The following is a 21,872-nucleotide window of genomic DNA, read 5'->3' as shown; positions in this document are numbered from 1 at the left end:
TTTTTTAAAATCTTTGCTCTTTGAGATCTTGAACTATATCATCAGTCCTGAGTACCTTTGAAATTATTTTGCCTCTTTATAGATTTCTTCTTTATGTATTTGGTCAAGTTAAGCTATTCTTCTTGACATCCTAATTACTAATGCTGCTTCCTCAATTAATATATTGGGTTCTGGGGTAGAGGAGTCCAATTCCCCATTTTTTGTTTATTTCTAATGAAAATAGCTTGCTATAAAAATATTAGCAGATATAGTCTGGTTTTTTTTTCTCCTTCCAGTTTAATCTATGTGTTGAGCATTTCCATATACATAGGAAAGATTTTAAACAAAGCCACAATCTATTATGTAAAGCTTACATTTGAAAAAGAATAGAATAAATTCAACATATTCATTTTAAATTTATCCTGTTTATCTGTCTCATTCTGAACCTCCTGTTCTCTTCTGTGCATTTTTAAAAATGCTACAATGACCTTTTTCTTCATCATCCTCTTTTTCTTTACAAACTAAAAAACAAAAAATCCTACTTTATAACAAATAAGTATAGTCAAGCAAAACAAATCACACATTGCCATGGCTAGAAATTAGTATCTCTGTTTTCCCCTAAATTGTCTAACTCTCCCTCGGTTTGTAGGCAGCTTACTTCATCACTGATCCTCCCCAACAGTGATTGGTCATTGCATTGATCAGATTTCTTAAGTCTTTCAAAGTGTTTTTCTTTACAGTATTATAGTTATTGTGTAAAGTGTTCTGGTTCTGCTCATTTCAGTCTACACCTTTGATTTATTTTCCTCAGTGGCTCTCCATCAGGGAAAAAGCCATGCATTACCAAATAAGACATTCTTCTCAAGTTGTCTTAGATTCAAAACTGTTTCATTGGTTGGTTTGTAAACAAGCTCTAATTTTTTTTTTAAGTCTTCATGTTTTCATTTTATTTCTGTGTTAGACAAACTACTCAGGATGCTCCTGAAGAGGTTCGCAACCGTGATTTCAGGCGAGAACTAGAAGAGAGAGAGAGAGTTGCTGCAAGAGAAAAAAACAGAGATCGTCCAACTAGAGGTACCTGAATTATTTTGGATACTTATAAACTATTATAAGATATTTGTCTGTTTAAAAAAAAAAACATGTGGTATGAAGCATTTTTATTCAGGTTACTTCAACAGCCTTGACATATCTGAGCATGTCAGACAGTTTGGCGAACATTCATTCAGAGCCTGCTGTGCATAAGGCACTGTTAGATAATTGGTATAGGAAACAACGACAAAAATGACTATCCCCTCAAGGAATATCTCTTCTGCTGGGGAATGCAGTCTGTACTGGAATAAATTCAAGGTAATTTGAAGAAGCAAAGAAAACACTAATGACTGGAAAGGTCTGGAAAGGCTTCCCTGTTGAGCTGGCACCAAAGCTGAACCTTGAAGGATTTGAAAGGGGGCAGTGTAGAGAGACAGCACACTGGGCATGGGTGATGCAGCTGAGCAAATTCAGAAGCAGGAGATGGAACAGTGAATTTGAGAATAGAAGCAGCTAGGTGGCACAGTGAATACCAGAATGTTGGGCCAGAAGTCAGGAAGACCTGAGTTCAAATGTGGCCACAGACACTTAGTACGTGTCTAACCTTGTACAGGTCACTTAACCTCTGTCTTCCTCAGTTTCTTTAACTATAAAATGGGGATATAATAGTGCCTACTTCCCAGGGTTGTTAGGATCAGATGAGATAATTTTCCATTAGATTGTAAGCTCCTTGAGGTCAGGGGCTCTCTTGCTTCTTTTTGTATCCTCAATGCTTAGCACAGTGCCTGGCACAAAATAGATGCTTAATAAATGTTTATTGGCTGACTGACTGAATAGCTAATAATGCCCTATGGTGGGAACATAAAGCATGTGAATGGGAATAATGGGAAATAACTCTAGGAAAGTAGGTCAGAGGCAGAATTTGGAGGCCTGTAAATTCCAGGCTAAGGCAAAAGGAAGCCAGTGAAGATTTTTGAACATAGTAATGACATATTCAGATTTGTGCCTTAGGATGATTATTTAGGCAGCTGTGTTGAGGATGGATTGGAGAGAAGCTAGAAGTAGAGAAATAATTTTGGAGGCTTTAAAAAATAGTCTAGAGGAGAGGAGACGATTGGTGGCTGTGTACATGGAGAATAGACGTTGAATGATAGAAGTGTTTTTGGAGGTAGAATTGAAAGGAATTATCAGTTGGACATGGAGCTTCAGGAGGTGGGAGGGAAATGTTAAAGATGGTGACAAACTTAGGAGGATAGTAGTACCCTCAACAAAAAAGGGAAAGTTTTGGAGGAGGAGTAGATTGGGGTTAGAGGGAAGATGATGAGTTTGGTTTTGAACATGTTGAATTTTAGTTTTGAATAGAACTTACAAGCAGAGATATATATCCAGCAGGCAGTAAGTAATGTGGGACTCAAGTTTAGAACAAAATTAGGGTTAGGCATATAGATTTGGGAGTCGTGGACCTCAAAATGATTATTGAATCCATGGGAACAGATAAGATGAATAAGAGTATAAAGAGAAAGAGGGCCCAAGATAAAGCTTTGTGGGAAATCCAGGTTTAAGGAGTGGGAGATGAATAATGAACCAGCAAAGGAGGTGAAGAGTAGTTCGACAGGTAGGTGGAGAAGGAGTAATACCATTGAAGCTAAGGGAGGAGGGTGCATCCAGAAACGAGTGGTTAAGTGTCAAAAACTGCAGAGAGATAGGATGAGGACTGTGAAAAAGCTATTAGAGAAATGCAAATTAAAACAACTCTGAGGTATCATCTCACACCAGTCAGATTGGCTAAAAATGAGGGAAGTGGAAAATGACAGATGCTGGAGGGGATGTGGAAAAACTGGGACACTAATACACTGTTGGTGAAATGGTAAACCGATCCATCCACTTTGGAGAGCAATTTGGAATTAGGCCGAAAGAGTATAAAACTGTGTACACCCTTTGACCCAGCAATACCATTATTAGCTTTGTGTCCCAAGGTGATGAGGGAAAAAGGAAAAGAACCTATGTGTTCTAAAACTTTTATAGCATCTCTCTTTGTGGTGGCAAAGAATTAGAAATTGAGGTGATGCCCCATCAGTTGGGGAATGGCTGAATAAGTTGTGGTACATGACTATGATGGAATACTATTGTGCTGTAAGAAATGATGAGTAGGTTGGTTTTAGAAAAACATGGGAAGAGTTGCATGAAATAATGCAGAGTGAAACTAACAAAACCAAGAGGACATTGTAAACAGTAACAGTAATATGGTTCGAATGACTAAGCTACTCCAAGTAATATGTCCATTCAAAGGATGGTCTTATGGAGGAAGGACTTATGAAGGAAAATGCTATCCATTTCCAGAAAAAGAACCACTATATGGAAGTATGTATTATATGGTTGCGCAGATATATCTATATCAAATGTTGGCCTTCCCTAATGCACAGTTGGGAGGAGGAGGGAGACAACTTGGAACTCAAAAAATGTAACCTGAATTTTAAAAAGGAGTGGTTAAGTGTCAAAAACTGCAGAGAGAGAGATTGAGGACTGAAAAAGCTATTAGATTTAGCAATTAAATTATCTTATATAAAGTAATTAGGAATTGTTATAGTTCATTAACACTAAGTGTTATCTTAATTTTCTGAAACTTTGTAAGTTAAATTTCATCTTTATTCTGACTAGTTTGTTAATTGTAAATTACCTTGAGACTTGTGTGTGGGATATAATGGGAGAATATAAAGTAAACCCCACTTTTTATCTTCATTGTAAGGACGAATTTCTTTTAGTAAAGAATATTGGATAGGTGACCTCTACAAGTACCTCCTAACCCTAAGTCCATCCCAATGGAATCTGTGAATTCCTTGCAACCATCATTTTAGCAGTTAATGAGGGTTGCTGGGAGCCTCTAGGAACCATGGGGTAGGGGAGAGGTTACTATCTGTAACTGTTGGATGTTGGAAGTTCTTCAGAAGTAATAGCCATGATAGTGTTTATTCACTTTATCTCATGCTTCCGGTGACTTTGTTATCAAGATTATTTACCATAATAGACATCTTTGAGCCTAAAGATACCTAGTCATCTTCCTGATCTCCCACCTTCCTCTCTCCTTCCCTTCCCCTCACCCTCACAAAAAAAAAAAATCAGGTAGTGATCTCTATGTCTTCATAGAATATTAATCTGTATTTTGTACTTTTCTTATGTATTTACATTTTAGCATCCCTCCTAAATTGTAAACTCTTGATAGATGGGATTATCTTATTTCGGTATCTCCCCCAATGTGTAGTGTCATTAATTGAAAATAATAAGGACTTAATAAATATTTGTTGAAAGAATGACTTGTGTAGGCAGTTTGTATCCAGAGCACAGAATCTCTGGAAGTCATCAAATTGACTAACTTGTTTTAGCTTTCAGTTAGAACAGAATGAGCTGTTTCTTTCCATTCTTGTTTTAATGATCTTTGTGATTTTCTTCCCGCAGAGCACACAACCTCATCTTCTGTGTCGAAGAAACCTCGATTAGATCAGATTCCTGCAGCCAACCTTGATGCAGATGATCCCCTAACAGATGTGTGTATTCTCTTTGACTTCCTTTTGGTGTTCAGAAACATTTCTAGTCCTACATTTTCTAGGAATACTTATTTCTATTCATTTGTCTGAAAAGAATATGTACATATTTTCATTTCTTGTTTTTCAAACATTTAGCCCTGAAATCATTACCAACTGTTTAGGGCATTTTGAAATGAAAACCATCTTTTGAGTCTTGGGACTAAAAGAATCTTTAAAGGTTATAATTTATTTTTTTTAAATGATAATCTTCTTTCCTTTCTAAGAGGCATAGGAGAAAAATTCAGTTTGATGTAACCTTTCTTCAACTTAGTCTATACATAAACAAAATTTGAAGGTTAGCACTTATGATCCCTGATGAAACACAAAAGAAGGTTCCACAACCTAGCATGCATCACTGAAAACCTCACTCTTTCAAACTCCTCAAGTTAAACCTGGGATCTGTGGAATACTCTGTCTAGTGTCTTGAATTCTGATTACAGAAGTACCTGATAGTCTTCTGGGAAGCTAGGCCTAAGGTTTTTGTTTTTTGGCTTTTTTTTTTTTAATTTGCCCTTGAATTACTTAAAAAATTAAATTGGAATCTAATGCTGCGCATGCACGCAATATTATAATTAGTTTGCTTTACGATTTAAATAGTTGTCCATAGGACATGGAAGAAAAGTCTTCTGGGTGGCCTGTCAAGGATAGTCTGGAATAGAGAGCATATTTCAGCATTCATTCAAGTTAGCTAAGATTGAGTTACCAGCAGTGATTAAAAGCATGTGGAGCAATTTTATTCAAGTGTTTAAAGATTGTTTGTTTGAAATCATAAACTCTCTTGCCTTGCTTCTGAGAATTCAGCAGCCCTTTTTTGGATTTTGATTATACTTGGCCTATATAATTCCTAGCTTAGGGCTATTTGAGCTACTTAAAATTACTTTGGTTCTTCTTGGACTTATTCATTCTTATTTTGCTTTGGGTTTTGCCTCTCTTATTTTTCTGACTTTAGTTGTATCAACCGAGTTGTAGTAGTTGGGCTAAGAATGTTTTCATCTGTTTGGTGCCTTTTGCCATATAGGAAATTAATATTTTTTTCTAATGTTAGAATACTATTGCTGTCATTACAACCATTAATGTTTTGAGAATCTCCTCAGTAATTTTGAGGGTGTGTCTTATTGCTCAGACATTTAGTCTGTATATCTTCTCTATCTAATAAAATTAAGACTTCTCACTGATGTGATGAATAGTAGATCAGTTATATGGGGTGGGAGGGATCAAACCCTTGTTCTAGTTTTCATTCCTATTTTCTTAAATTATATGTATTCTTTCTAGGAAGATGATGAAGATGAAGATTTTGAAGAAGAAAGTGATGATGATGACACCGCAGCTTTACTGGCAGAACTAGAAAAAATAAAAAAAGAAAGAGCTGAAGAACAAGCCCGGAAGGTACAGATTTCTTCAGGGTTGTTTTTTTTTTTTTTTCTCCCTCTGGTCTCAAAATCAAAAAAATTACTGATTTAAGTGCAACCACGTGTTCATATTTTTCAGTAATTCTGCTCTCTGCTATGATTATGGATTAGAGCAGCTGTTGAACTATAAATCTAGTTAGTTTCACATTATAAGTCCCTTTGGTAATATAAAAAGTTCTTGCTAGTCTGGTATTGACCTTATTAAAGGGATCTTCTCATTGTAGAGTTCCTATGATTCTAGGCAGTTGTTGGGAGACCTATTCAATTAAACAGTTCACACATTTATTAAAGTGCTTACTCTACGTAAGGTATTTTGTTTTGCATTTGGGATACAAAGTCAAACGTAGTCCCTGTCAGTAAGGAATTTACATTCTGTTGTGAGGTACAGCATATAAACAAACAATTAAATACAAGGTAACTTAATAATGAAGATAATTTTTAAAATCTTTTAAAATGTTTTATTTTAAAAATTAATTTGTTTTTATGTCACCTTCATTTCCTAATATATCTATTCCCCCTCATCCTAAGAGTCATTTTTTATATAAAACTGGAAAAGTGAATATATTTTCCAACTTGATCTTTGCTGGTTTTTCTTTTCTTTTTTTTTAAATAAGTATTTACTGATGTTTTTCATATCACCATAGTTTTCCCCATTTCACTCATTCTTTCAGTCCTCTTCCAGGAGAGCCATTCCATATAACGAATAGTAATTTTTTAAAGACCAGAAAAAAAAGGAAAGAGTCAGGATGGCTGGTTGATACAGTGCACAGGTCTGAAAGCACGTGCAGTGTGCGACACTGGTGGGCCTCTCCTTTCTGTAAAGGTGTGAGTTGAGAGTGTCTTCTTATATCTCTTCTTTTGAGCCGTACTCGTTCTTTATATTTTTGCAATGTTCATTTTTGATTTTGTGCACGTTTACATTGTTGTAGCCATTGTATATATTGTTTTCTTAGCTCTGTTTACTTCAGTTTGCATCAATTCATCTCAGTCCTCATCAGTTCATGTCAACATCCTCTGTGCTTCTCTATATTCATCATGTTCATAATTTCTTACATCACAGTAATATTCCTATTACATATATGTACCACAGTTTGTTTAACATCCACTTTTTTCCAATTCTTTGCTGGCACAAAAAGTGCTTCTATTTTGGTGTATTTGAGGACTTTTCCGTTATCGGTGGCCTCTATGATCCCAGGAATGGAATCTCAGGGTAAAGACTATGGATATTTTAGACTTTATTTTTATAGTTCCAGATTGCTTTCCAAAATGGTGGTTCTCATTCACAGCTCTACCAGCAGTACACCAGTATGCCTTTCTTCCCACAACCCTTCCAGAATTGATTATTATTCTCTTTGTCCTCTTTGCCAATTTGCAGAGTGTGAGGTGAAACCTCAGGGTTGTTTTGATTTGCATTTCTCTTATTTGTGATTTGGAGCAGAGGTGTCAGATATGTAGCCCATAATACTCCTGAATACACCCAAACTAGATTAAGATATAATTGGAAATACTTAACACATTAAATAAAAACACATCAAAACATAGATAATATTCTGTTTGGTTTTTTTTTAAGTCAGTATGCAGCTTGCAGGTATTTGTATGTATGGCTTAGTGGCCCTCCTTCTGTTTGAGTTTGATACCACTAATTTGGAGTATTCTTTCATGTGGTTGTTAACAGTTTGCATTTTTTCATTTGAGAACTCTTTGTTCATACCCTTTGACTACTTATCTGTTAGAGAGTGGCTTTTGGTTTTACTTATCCATTTATTTATTATCTTGGATTCCAAACCCTTATCAGAGAAATTTGATACAAAGATTTTTCCCCATTTGACTGCTCCTCTTCTTAATCCTAGTTGCATTAATTTGTCTTTGCAGAAGCTTTTCGGTTTCAAAGTTACCTATTTTATCTTTTGTAATTGCTTCTGTCCCTTATTTGCTTAAGAATATATCTCCTACTGGTAGCTGTGAGAGGTTTATGATCTGCTTTTCTCTCATTTCCTTTATAGTGTGATCCTCAATACCAAGGTCATGTATTCATTTCTAGTGTATGTGGAGAATAGTATAAGGTGTTGGTCTAAGCCCGATTTCTGTCGGGCTGCTTTCTAGTTTTCCCAGCAGTCTTCATCAGACAGAGTTCCCTCCTAAGCCCTCTGCTTTACTGAACATTGGGCTCCTGAGCTCCATTGCTCTTGACTCTTCCTTGTCTGGTCTGCTCCATTGGCCCACCTCTCCACTTCTCAGCCAATACCAGTGGGTTTTGATGACTACTGCTCCACAATAGAGCTTCAAGTATGGAAGTGTTCTTTTGCCTTTCTTCTTACCTCCCTTCATTGTTGCTCTTGATTTTCCAAATAAACTTTGTCATCATTTCATCAAGTTCTCGATATTATCTCTTTGACAGTTTGGCATAGCATTAAAGTACAAACTAACTTTGGTAATGCTGTCATTTTAATTATAATGGCATGATCCAGCTATGAGTACTAAGTATTCTTTCAGCTATGTAAGTTTTTTTTTTGGTCTTTTGTTTGTTTGGTTTTTTTTTATAAAGCAATTGGGGTTAAGTGACTTGCCCAGAGTCACACAGCTAGTGAGTGTTATGTGCCTTTGAGGACAGATTTGAACTCAGGTCCTCCTGAGTTCAGGGCCAGTGCTCTATCCGCTGCGCCACCTAGCTGTACTTTTTTTTTTTTTTTAATTTCTTGAAGGAGCACTTTGTAATTGAATCTATACAAGTCTTTTGTGGGCTTGGGTAGACTGATTGTCAGATACTTTATGCAGTTTGTGGTATTTGGAATAGGATTTTCCTTTCTGTTATTTCCTCTTAAATCTTGTTGTTATTATATGGAAATATGGTTGATTTTTTTAAGTATTTATTTTGTAGCCTGAAACTTTGCTGGGTTAATTTTCTCTAAGTGTAGTGTCTTTGATTCCTATCGTATCAGTAAATCTCTTTACTTGTCTTTACATCTTTAATTTTTTTTTTGTATTATTGTTATTGGTAGCATTTCATAAGAGAACATTAACAAGTAGAGATGAGTAGAGAATTAGGGCCAAGGCCTCAAAGATTATATGACTTCTGAGATGAGATGAAATGATCCTTGAGAGAAGATAATTCTGAGATGCAGAAATGGGAAGGGAGAGCATTCTAGGCATGAAGAGGATGGATGAATTCTACAAGTTAATGAAGGCAGAAGATGGAATGTCAGGTTTTGGAAATAGCTGAAAGTCCAGCTTCACTAGAAATAGATTTCATAAAGGAGAATAATATAAAATCAGGTTTGGGACACACTTTACAGAGTCTTAAAAGCTGTACTGAGGATTTTATATTTATTTAAGAGGCAGCAGGGAACCACTGAAGGTTTATTGTTGATGAGTGACACAGTTATATCCTTAGGAAGATGATTTTGGCAGTTGTGTGGGTGAAAAGTTGCAGAGGGGAAAGAACAGAAGCAGGGAGACTATGTAAGAGGCTATTGTATAGTACAGGAGAGGAATGATGAGGGCAGGGCTTTTTCACAGTAGTATTTGCAAACATTTTTTCTGTGGTGTTTTGGCATTTGAGTAAGGTACATGGTGCTGGAATATGAAAATGTTGTCAGTCTTTGCCCTCTACTGATAAATTGGCTGGAAATTTGTCATAAAAGAGGATTCTTTTCATTAAACTGCTATAGAATATTTCAGGAACCATTAAAAACTATATCTAGTACTATAATAGTTCTCAAACTTTTTTTGTCTCTAGAACAAAGACCATCAAACTGATTTCTCACTATCCACCAAAATCCTCCCCCAGAATGAATGAGAATGTTGAGCCTCCAATAAGGAATATCATTATAAACTTTTTCATTCATAATAAACAGTTATATCCATTGCTATTAATGTAAGAGAATTAGATCTTCTGGAATATTCATGTGACATACAAGCATCTTTAGACTACAGTTTGAGAATCTTGATTGTTAAGGTATGCGGCTTTGAAAAGAGACTTAAGCAATTGTATTAAGAAATTTTTCTAAAAGTTTGGCTAAAAGTACTATCCATTTGGATAAAAAAGTTCTTAAATGTGAATTTAATTCGAGAGAGTGTGGAAATGTCTAATTCTGTTAACTTTGAGTTTATAACTTGATACATGTTATAATAAGAATCATGTTTTTGTAAGTAAAGTAAACATTTGCTAGGTTTTAGTTGATTGGTACAGCATATAGTAGTACATTTTATTAGAGAACTTTAAACATCACATGCATATTTATAGCAAACTCATAACAGTAGTCATGCTGTAAATGTCATTACAAAAAAAATGTTTTGACCAATCGGGGATTGGTTTCCTTTGATCTTAGTATAAAGGCAGAATAAGTCTCTTAGTGATATAATTCTATTGTTTTCCCAGCTTGAAATGAGAAAATTTTGTAGGCCAGGAAAAGAGCATGGGAAAAACTCAGTGATGTTTCACTTACTGAGTTGTTCAGAGAACGATTGGAATTTTTTTTTTCTTACCACAGCAGTTTGACAAAGAAATTGGTCATAAGAACTAAGGACTTTTCTACCAGCAAGTAGGCAGAGAATTTTGTGCTGACCTGAACCAATTGTTCAGTATTTGTGTTCCTGCCAGGCAGTTAATACTAGAAGAAAACATAAAGGGGGCTCAAGGAACAACTCTCCACTCCCCACGTTATCAGAGAGAGTTAAGTAATCCTTGGGGGAAAAAAGTGGAAGAAGGGCTCCAAGATTTAAACAAAGAAGGAAAAGGACTTGAAGAAGTACAAGTATATCTTTGCCCGTATCAAGTAGTTGTTGGATAGAGTGTGCCATAGAGGAGAAAAGGAGGAAGGACAACCACACATGGAGCTAAGAAATAGATGTAAGGCTCTTTTCATTGAGGGGATGACTAATCTCTTTAGGAAAAAAACCAGGTGCTTGAGCCCCAAGGGACAATAATGTGTATTTTAGTAGGTAAGTACCTTTAGTAGAAAGATCATCCAGTAAGGGTAAGGGTCAAAGGGAATACAAGATAAATAATATGATTGCTGATTCTGCTTAATACTACTGAGGCAGATATTGTGGAACCAACTTTGTCAACAGAGAGGTCTGCTCTCTTCCCATGGGGTGGGGGGAGGGGGTGTGTGTACATGAACATGACACAACCTCACAAGACTTTTCAAATCTTATGACTGAATCCAGTTATTCACATGAGAACAAATACTACTATGAGAAGGAATCTAGAAAACATTATAAAGATTCTGAAATTCTTGGTACAAAAATAAAGCCCTCAAGGGGCACACTCAGGTGGCAGATACTTTCATTAGTAGTGCCAAATAAAAACAAGGACTCTAGAAAGTGAATGGCTGATTAAGAAGTTGGTATCTGAAAATGGGATTTGGCTTTCTGGGGCATAAAATAAAGGAATGTCATTGTCTATGCCGGTTAGACTACCAAAGGGACACTTTACAGAGCTAGATAAAGTAATAATAAAATTCATTTGAAGGAATAAAAGACCCATGATATCAAGAGAAATAATGAAAAAGGGTAGGAATCAAGGGGGAATAGAATTTCCACATAAACCGTAATAAAGCGGAATCATCAGACCATTTGTTAACTAGTTAAAAAATAGAAAAGTAGAGCAGTGGAACAGACTAGACAGGGGAAAATGAGTAATAATAAATTTAGTAACTCAGTGTTTGACAAACCTAGAAACATAAATTACCTAGCAAAATTACTGCTGGGAAAATTAGATTTAGTATGGTATACCTTAATCCACAATGAATTCAAATTGGATCTACTGCTTGAATATTAAAAATCATGCCATTAGAAGAAAAGTAAATCATGTACTTTTTACCTCTGTGGGTAGGAAATCGATTCTTAACCAAACAAGGGATAGAGGAAATTACAAAACATGAAATGGATAATTTTGATTACATAAAATTGGGAAGTTATTTGCACACAGAAAATTAATGAATCTCAAATAAGAGAAGTGATCTACGGGAAAAATCTTTGTGTCATATTTCTTGGACACAGGTTTGATATCCAAGATAAGTAAACAGCTAACAAATACATAAGACCAAATCCATTAGATAAATGGAAATGAATAAAGATTTCTCAGAAGAATTTTAAACTATTAAAAACCTTAGGAAAGAGTGGTCTAATCACTAATAAGAATAATGCAAATCAAAACAACCCTCAGGTTTCACTTCACATCCAGTAATTTGGCAAAAGATAACCAGAGATGGGCATGATCAATGTAGGAGAAATTGTGGAAGGATAGATACACTAATGCATTGTTGGTGGAGTTGTGAATTAGTACAGTCATTCTGGAGAGCAATTTAGAATTATGCAAATAAAGTAGTTAAAATGTCCACTGCCAGTCATGTACTCCAAGGAGGACATTCATTAAGAAGAAAGGCTCCATATATACTAAAATATTTATAGCAGAATTTTTTTTTTGGTAGAGAACTGAAAACAAAGTAGATGGCTAAACAAACTTGGGTACATGATTGCAGTGGAAATATTATTGTGTTGTAAGAAATGACACATGTGAATACAAAGAGCAAGGAAAGACATGAAGTAATGTTAAATGAATAGAGCCAGGAAACGTACCCGTTGACCATAGAAATAAAAATGAAAAAAAAAATGGTAAACATAAAACAATAAAAAATGAGTGTTGTGAAATTATAAACCACAAATTTGGTCCTAAATCAGAAATATGAGAAGACATCTCACACCATTCCTTTGCAAGGGGATGAGATTCCCAGGAGTGTGCGATGTTGTATATATCAGTTTTCAGTTTATTAATCTGTGTTGCTGAATTTTTTCTCAGCTTCCTTTTTTAAAAATAAATTCTTATTAGGGATCTCTTCTTCGGGGGTGAGACGAAATCTGGGCAATGTAAAAACAAAAGATAACAATAAAAATCTATTTTAAAAAAAGATATATTCTTCTTAATATACACATTGATGTAATCCAGGAACCAGGTAGTAGTGTTAGAGATTTGGCTATTTTCTTCATTGGTCTTCATTGACCACCTTGACAGAAAGAGAAAATTGATAAACTTTTTTTTTTTTTTTTGGAGGCAGTGGGGGTTAAGTGACTTGCCCAGGGTCACACATCTAGATAGTAAGTGTCTGAGGCCTGATTTGAATTCATGTCCTCCTGATTCCAGGGTCGGTACTCTATCCACTGTGCCACCTAGCTGCCCCAATCTTGAAAATTGATGAATTTTTGAAAGTGATCATAAGCATAACATTGAGCCAAGATCGTAGATAATTTTATCTAAACATCTGTTGGAGTTCTCTGCTAGAAACAAAGAAGCTAATGATTTCTTGACTTCCCGTAATTATAATTTTATCCTTGTAAAGGTGGAGCAAATAACAAGTGGAACTATCTTGGATCTAATTCTGAGCGATGAGAAAGAATTGGTTGATTTAGTGAGAATAAGAGAAACCTTTGGCGACATTGACAACCTCATCTTATAGTTTGTAATGGAGAAAGAAAGAAAAGTCTGGCACAGGAATAGGAACACAGTTGGAGGTATGGAGGGTAGATGAAAAGATGAAAAAGAAGACATATTCAACTGTTACTTTACTTCTGGTTTCTCTGCAAGAAGAATGAATTTTAGAACAAGAATGGACAATGGAGAGTTGAAACTCAAGGAAACAGTAAGAGACTACATAGCTGTGGAAGAGTTTGTCAACAGGTTATCAAGAGAACTGGCACATGTGGTTACTGAGCTGTTGTCAGCTCTTTCTGAAACGTCCTAGGGAAAGGAGAAAATACAGAAGGGTAGAGGGCCTGATTTTTTTTTTTCAAATAGAGAAGAGAATGTGGACTGCACTATAGCACAATCTTGAATTGTTAGCAAAATTCTAGAACGTTATTTATTAAATGGATTATTATCAATTTAGTTAGAAAAGGAAGTGGTGATCCCAAAACATAACTTCTTCATGCTCAGGTCATACCAAATTCACTTCATTTCCTTTTCTTTTTAATAGAGTTATTACACTGTTATACTGGTAGATCAAGAGAATGTTATAGATATTATTTACCTAGGTTTCTGTAAAGCATTTGACAGAGTCTTTCACATTGTCCTTATGGAGGAGATGGTATGTGGCCAAGACCATAGTTTTGGTTCAGTGGAAGGGGAGTTTACTAATAGTTGACCAAAAGAGGAATGAACTACTTTAGGAGAAAATTGGGGAGACCCCTCACTTGGGGTCTTCACGTGGAGATTGAGTTACTTGTCTGGTTTGCTGAAGATGCTATTCTTGTTCACATATAGTCAGTTAATAAACATTTTATATATACACACACACACACACAAATACACACAATATATTGATGCAATATATTTGCTATATATTATTAATATGCTTTGTTAACATATATAGATTGAACTGAATAGTCTAGTTCCTTCTAACTTTGATATTCTGTGATTCTTTTATTACTTGAAAGATTGCATTATTTAGATTCTTTTTCATTGAGCTCACTTTTCTTAAAAACTTTAAATATCATAGCAGGAAAGTATGAGTTTTTGTTTATGAGGTTAGGCAGCTTTTTTGAAATCTTAAGTAGTATTAGGGGTATTTTTCAATCAGTTACAAAATGTTTGTTGAGTAAGCACTGTGTGCAAGATAGCATACCTAGCTCCTATGGGAAATACAAAGAAAATGAAATATATATCCCATTTACAAGGGCTCTAACAAAAGTTGAACACAATTAAAAAGGTAACTATGGCACACTATAAATAAATGTGGTATTCACAAATACTATAGGCATTCAAAGAAGCAAGTATTCACCTTGGTGTCTAATGATTTAGAAAAGTTTCCCAGAGGAGGTAGGACTTCAGCTTGGCTTTGGAGGATAATAGTATTCAGATCTAGCATACAGAACAAGGAAGGCATGGGGGGGATGGCTGAGGAGAGTATTCATAAACACATACTGAGTTCAAGTCCTGCCTCTGATGCTTACTTAGCTGTATCACTCAGCCAATCACTTGACTTCTGTCTCCCTCAGGTTCCTCATCTGTAAAATGGGGATTATAACAGCATCTAACTCCCCAAAGTTGTTTGGAGGATAAAATGAGATAATTGTAAAGTGCGTTGTAAACCTTAAAGCACAACTTAATGCTACTCCTATCATCATCATCATCATCATCATCATTGTCATCATTACATGTATGATAGTGGAATGTATAGACTCAGTCACTGCATAAATCCAAAGTATAAACTTTGTTTAGTGAGTGCTGAGTAGAACAATCTGACTGGAGTGGAAAATTCAGGAAATGGTAATGATAGAAGATGAGAATGGAAAGAAGACTGTTTTCTTAATTTATAAACTTGTAGCTTCACCAGCTTTTCACAGTTAGCCATTTTCATTTTGATCATGTGTATAGTTAAGATAATTTTTTAAAAATTATGCTGTCAGAGCTAGATGTGAGTAGCTTCTTGATTTGATAGCCTTATAAAATATCTTAAAAGTACAACATTCACTTACAGTACTGTGTTTATGTTAACCTATTAAACTCTGCAATTTAAAAAATTAATTATAATTAATTTTAAATCTTGAATTAAATAAAAAAGTACTTTAGAAATTTTTAATTTTTAAAAATAATTATAAATCTGAATTTTCTTATTTATCCATACAGCCAGCAGAGGGCAGTTGAAGTTGCCATCTGATCATTTTCTCTTAGACATTTTCTTCTCAGACTGAATCATAGAATTACAGAATTTTAGAGCAGGAAAGGACTTTAGAAATCTTTTTGTCCAGCTCTACTGAAGTGCATTTGCTTAAAAAATTTTTTTAGGTTAAGGATCTTGACCAGCTCTTATACTGTGGAGTTCTGCAAAATGGAATTGGGGGAAGACTATCAAAGAAAGGAGGAGAAAAGGTGATGAAGAATAAGGAGATGAGATAGTAGAGGGGGATTTTTTTTTTCCCCAACTAAAATGATTTTAGTTGTAGACCAGGAGATACAGGGTCGTAGGTTTTACAGTTAAAAGATTGAAAGAACATCTCATCCAACCCCCATGTTTTATATGTGAAGAATCTGAGGTCTAGAGAGGATAAATAACCAGCCAGTGGATAGAGTGCTGGACCTGAAGTCAGGAAGGCTCATCTCCTGAGTTCAAATGTGGTCTCAGACACTTAGTAGCTGTGTGACTCTGGGCAAGTCACTTAACTGTTTGCCTCAGTTTCCTCATCTGTAAAATGAGCTGGAAAAAGAAATGGCAAACCACTCCAATATCTCTACCAAGAAAACCCCCAAATGGGGTCATGGAGAGTTGGACACGACTAAAACAACAAAAACCATACTCACAGTTATGGCTAGGGATAAGCAGCTAGAGACTAGGTGAAGGTATATTCAGGACAACAGATTGCTTCAACGATGCGACCTCCGCCTAACATCATTTAGAATGCCCATTTGCCATATATGCCGTATAAAAACTTTTTATCATACTTTTATGATATAAGCTATTCTTACATTTTCACGTGATCATTATCTTTACTATACCATAATTTATTTTTCCAAGAGAATGTATACTGTATATTGTAAGAACAGATAGAGCTGTGTAATTGTTATAATTCCTAACCACAGTGTCTGCAACTTGTTTACAAGTACATAACCGATCTCTGAAAATGTTATCAAGTTTGATGGGTTTGCAGATTTGAAGCATACATTTTCAAGTCAGATTGATTTGCAATGCATTGTAGTAAAATAGTAGATACAAAAAATTGTCAAGTCCTGGGTGGTCCTATTCCACTAAATTGAGTAAGATTATGGAAAAAAAAAAAAGAAATAATGGGAGGGTAGCTCAGCACTGAAGTAAGAAGGAACAAAAGAATATCTGAAAGGAGAAAGAAAATGGAGGAATTTAGGTTCTTTGTATCGTTTCAGACTAGTGACCATCTTGTCGTGGATATTCTGTACTGGCTCTCCTGCTTCTCTAATTCTTCCTCCTTTTTCTCTGTCATTGATTCTTCATCTTTTCCCCAGCTCCTCACAGGAGATGTTCCCTAGGAGTATCTTTAGTCTTTTCCTCTTTCTCGTCATTCTTAGCTTTAGCTGTTCTGTTTTAATTATCTTATTTCAAATAACTTCACATATACAAAGTATCTCAAAGTGTATAAAGTGCTTTCCATAGAACTATTTTATGTAAAACTATGATTGTCCCCATTTTATAGATGAGGAAACTGAGGTTGTGTCTTGTGCACAGAGCTAATAAATGTTAGTGGATGAGAACCCAGGCCTCTCCTGGTTCAGGGTCCAGTGCTCTTTCTACTATCTCATACTACCTTTCAAGCTCCCCAAATCTGTTACCTTTAACCTGTAGTCTCAGACTATCTCTTGAATACCATACCTATATCTTGAGGTGTCTACAGGACATCTCTCCCTCAATATCCCCCAACTTGTCAAACTCCACATATGTAAAACCAAGCTTACTTTTATGTCAAAACCTGTTTCTTTTTCTGCCTTTTTTGTCTACCTAGTCACCCATGTTTGAAACCTTAATGTTAATTTTTAACTCTTCCCTTGTCCTTACATATCCTCTCCTACCAGTTACCAAGCCTTTATCCTGTTTCCATGCTTTCTGTCTATTTCTGCTGCCTTCATTCTGGTACAGGATAGCCCAACTTCTTAATAAAGTCATCTCTTTTTTCCTCTTTCTAAACTGTTTTTCATACTACTACTGTACCCAGCTTCTCATGCATAAGACAGATCATGTCTCCCTCTCACACCTGAATGACTTGTTGAATTCCTATGCTGATTTGGAGTCAGAAGACATGGGTTCAAGCAATTACTAAGCTTTTATTATTTTTTATTGCTGTGTGACATGGCTCTACAGCTTCTACTGCCAGAGTCACTATGGAAACATCACTTACCTTTTCTGGGCCTCTTGTTTCCTCATCTGAAAAATGAAGGATTGTAGGGTCATAGATTTAGGGTTGGAAGTGTTAGCAGTCACAATCCAGTCTCCTTATTTTACAGATGAGGAAATAGAGGCCTGGAAAAGTCAAATGACTTGCCCTGTGATATGTAAATAGAAAGACTGGTATTTGGAGGCAATTCTTATGAGTGCAATCAGAATTTTTCCTCCACTCTACCACATTACTACCTGAGGGGTTAAATTAATGATCTCTTAGGTCCCTTCAGTTTCTGAATCTGTGATCCTACTCATTCTCAAAAACTTCAAGTCCTACCTCCAAAGAAGCTTTCCCCAAGTTCCCTTTCCAAACTGGAAATAGCCTTTCCCTTGTCTATCTTAGACCTCATGTACCATTATGTTTGCAACCTTGCTACATGCACTCAGTATTATTTTGTGTTACAGTCACTTGTTTATTTGCCTTACCCCATCCATACCAAATTGTCTTACCCCCTTTATCGCACAGTTTATGAAAGCAGAGGCTGTCTTATCCTAACTTGCATGGTAGCCAGTATAGATGTCACTTACTAAATGTTTGTTGAAATGACTGAATTGAATTAAATACATGTTTGCTAGTACCCAGATGAGGGAATAGAGAACAGGTAGTTAAGAAAGAAAAGACTGAATCACTTTGGCCAAGTCTTCTATAGAAATTTTTTAGCCCTGTGAAAGACACTGAAATTTGAACACTTCTAGGTATTGTACTTCAGGGAGAGGAAAAATGCTGATATCTTACAAGGTAACTTTATGCTGTTTATTTCTATCTGCACTCTGGGATCCATTCTGGGCTCACTTGGTTAGAACATTGTGCTGATCAGGTCAAAGTTTCAGATTTGATCTCAAGTCAGCCTAGTTGACTTTGAATGAGAGAAATCTGTGCTTAATTAACTCTAACCAGCAGTTTCACAAATCCGTGCTCTGTGTTACAAGGAGATTGAACAAAGAGGCACAGTACAAAACCTTTTGTGACTCCTGATAAAGTCACTTCCAAGTACCTGTGCTACTTATAAAATCAGTATTGTGGGATTCTTTCAATCTTATTAGTGATTCTTAGTTAAATGTTTCAACTCCCTAAATGTATGTGCTTTAACATACAATGTTTAAGCACAAGATTAGATACATCAGTTTTCCATACTTCTGGAACTGTTTTCTTAAGTAGTGAATATTTAATGTGAAGACTACTCACTAGCATGATTCTATATGCAGTGTATAAAAAGAATTGTGATCAGATATAAATAGAAGTGTTCTCATTGAATCACAGACCATTTGCTTTTTTTTTTTTAAGTATTCCCATTTGATATCGAGGTTGCACATAAGAATAAAATCAAAGTGCATTTTGGATTGTGTGTTGTTAGTAGTTTTCCATACCAGTATCTTTTCCTTTTCTTTCCTGCTCTATTTCATCTCTTCCATCCTTCTACAATATGTACTTTCTAAAATAACTCTCCTTTCAATATGACTAAGCCTTATAGGCTTCAGCTCCTTGCTTTTAATTGTGGTACAGAATTATTTAAATATAGTATTACTTGCTTTTCTATAAATGGAAAGGTAGGACATGAAACATTTGCACCACTCAGAGCTACAAAATATAGTAGTATCACAAAGCAAAAAAACAACTTCCACTTCAGGAAATAACTGTGAACCTCTTAAGCTTTAGAGCAGAGGTTCTCAAACTTATTTGGCCTAGCGGCCCCTTTTCAGAAAACATTTACTCAGCACCCCCCTGGAAATCTACTTCCTTTAACCCTTTAACATTTTTTTTAAAAAATTTACATCATTTCAAATTACTACCGCCCCCACCCCGCTCATTCCAGTGCCCCCTAGAGGGCAGTATCTCCCACTTTGGGAACCTATGATCTAGAGCATAATTTGTAATAATAGATTGGCGAATGTTGGAGAATATTCGTATAAAAATGACTTCAGTGCGCAAAAGAGAATTAAGGCTCCATGCTCATTTTTCTTTGGTCCACTAAAGAATAGAATAGTTTAGGGACATACCATATTTGCCTACCCTGAAATCCTCTCCAGTTTTGAGGGGAAGGTAAAGGATCTTTGGGATATCATCCATCTTTTCTGGTGTTGTAGATAAAAGTCCTAGAATTATCAAAGCTTTTTTGCCCCAAATTCTCCTTTTGCCTTTGACATTGTTGTTTTATAAAATGTAATGATATAGTAATTCTTTTCCATTTGCTCTAGTATCAACTTATAAGATTCTTGAGAGTCAGGGTAAAACAAACAAGGGTGTTGATAACTAGATTGATTATGTAGTAGGCTTGAGACTTACTCTGGAGATTCATTAAAACTTCATCTTAATAATCCAAGGAGAGAGCTTTATAATGATGTACTTCTGGTACTACAGTAACTAAACACTCTAGGATGGAGGCAGAGTTTGGTGCTCAGGTGTTTTGGTGAGGTTCCATCTCATTTGTTCTGTTATCCCCAGAGGATCTAAAAGTAGTTTACAGAGTTCTGACTGTCAGCATCACTAATATTGTAGATGGAAGTTGTGAGACCAAGAAAAGTTAGCCAAAGGGCAAGTTAGTGGCCACAGTCAAAATGTGGTACAAGTCTCCTCCCACTGCTACCACAGACAGAACTGTACCTGCCTAAATTTGAGTGCACCCTGTCCCCCAGTTACCACCCGACACCTAGAATTTATTAATTCTAGGTAGATACATATGTCAGTTCTAAGTTGCCCTTACTTTGGGCTGCCTGATAATCAGCTCCATTTGCCTTACCTTGTAACCTGGTTCAAGGCCCCAGCCCCACTCAAAAAACATGATAGCCCACTCCCTTCCATGATCCTGCTGCTCTTACAACCAAGCAGTCATTTTGGGGGGGAAAAACAAACAAACAACTTTTAAATATTATTTAAAATAAAAATTTTTGTAAGAACAAAAAATGTTTATGCCATTAATAAAATACATTTAAAGTATGGTTTACTTCATCATTATCATTTCCTTTACAATTTATGTTTTGTTTTATAACGTGTATAATATGTTAGTGCAGTAGGAGATTTTATTTTATTGTGGAGGGGGGGCTAGGAAATGGGATTAAGTGACTTGCCCAGGGTCACACAGCTGGTAAGTATCAAGTGTCTGAGGCTGGATTTGAACTGAGGTCCTCCTGATTCTAGGGCCAATGCTCTTATCCACTGTGCCACCTAGTTGCCCCGAGACTTTATATTTATGAATAAATTATATTATATTTATGAATAAATATACACATATTAGGGGTGCATGCTCACATAGTTTTTATTGATGGGTTACTTGGTCAAAAATGTTTTGAAGGCCCTACACACACCACAATACCTTTCAATAGTAGTAATTTGCTAACTGTCCTTATTGTTTTCATTAAAGTCATTTAATCTTGAACACAGAATCTACTTTCCCTGTTCCTGCACTTGGACGTGTACATGCCACATACTCTCCTTCCCAATGTAAATATAGATCCCTTAGTTTGACTTTTACTGATATTTTTTGTACACTTCTCTTGTCCAGTCTAGATAAAAAATCTGATTCAGGAACCCTTCCCTATTTTCCCATCCTCCTAATTGATAGTTTAGAGCCATCATGGTCAAGGGAAAAGATGCTGTACTGAGGGTGAGGCCTGGATTTGAATCTTGGTATTCTTATCCTCTGTTATCATGGACAAGTATTTCTCAGAACATCAGCATTCTCAAGTGTAAAATGGGAGATAGAAAACTTAGGCCTCACAGACTTATTGTAAGCAAAGCAATTTGTCAGCCTTGATGTATTAAATAAATATTATTATTGATTTGAAGAGATGAATTCTCTTAAGTAGTAGCTCTCAGAAACTTTTAGGCCACAGATGACTTTGGCAGGGTAAAGTGCCTTACAGCTTACCCATCATCCCACCCATACTTGTCATCAAAAAACTTGTCCTTGAAATTAATGGGACAAATATGTTTCTTTGGGTGAACAGCAAGTTGGTTAGGTTTTTGTCCATTT

At 35.8% G+C, this 21,872-nt stretch overlaps 1 protein-coding gene across 1 annotated transcript in view; it reads left to right on the top strand.

Annotated features, from left to right (window-relative positions):
- The window catches only part of CWC15 (CWC15 spliceosome associated protein homolog), a 36,305-nt gene that overhangs the window by 3,496 nt on the left and 10,937 nt on the right, over positions 1-21,872 (top strand). Inside the window, exons 3-5 of the mRNA XM_027849373.1 lie at positions 941-1,053; positions 4,462-4,550; positions 5,862-5,975. Coding sequence (XP_027705174.1) covers positions 941-1,053; positions 4,462-4,550; positions 5,862-5,975 — 316 coding nt within the window. The remainder of the gene's footprint in view (positions 1-940; positions 1,054-4,461; positions 4,551-5,861; positions 5,976-21,872) is intronic.

This window comes from Vombatus ursinus, unplaced genomic scaffold, assembly GCF_900497805.2.
Source record: "Vombatus ursinus unplaced genomic scaffold, bare-nosed wombat genome assembly UNPS02007344.1, whole genome shotgun sequence".
In the NCBI taxonomy this organism is placed as follows: domain Eukaryota; kingdom Metazoa; phylum Chordata; class Mammalia; order Diprotodontia; family Vombatidae; genus Vombatus; species Vombatus ursinus.
The sequence above is the reverse complement of the archived record's forward strand: the minus strand, read 5'-3'. Positions and strand labels throughout refer to the sequence as shown.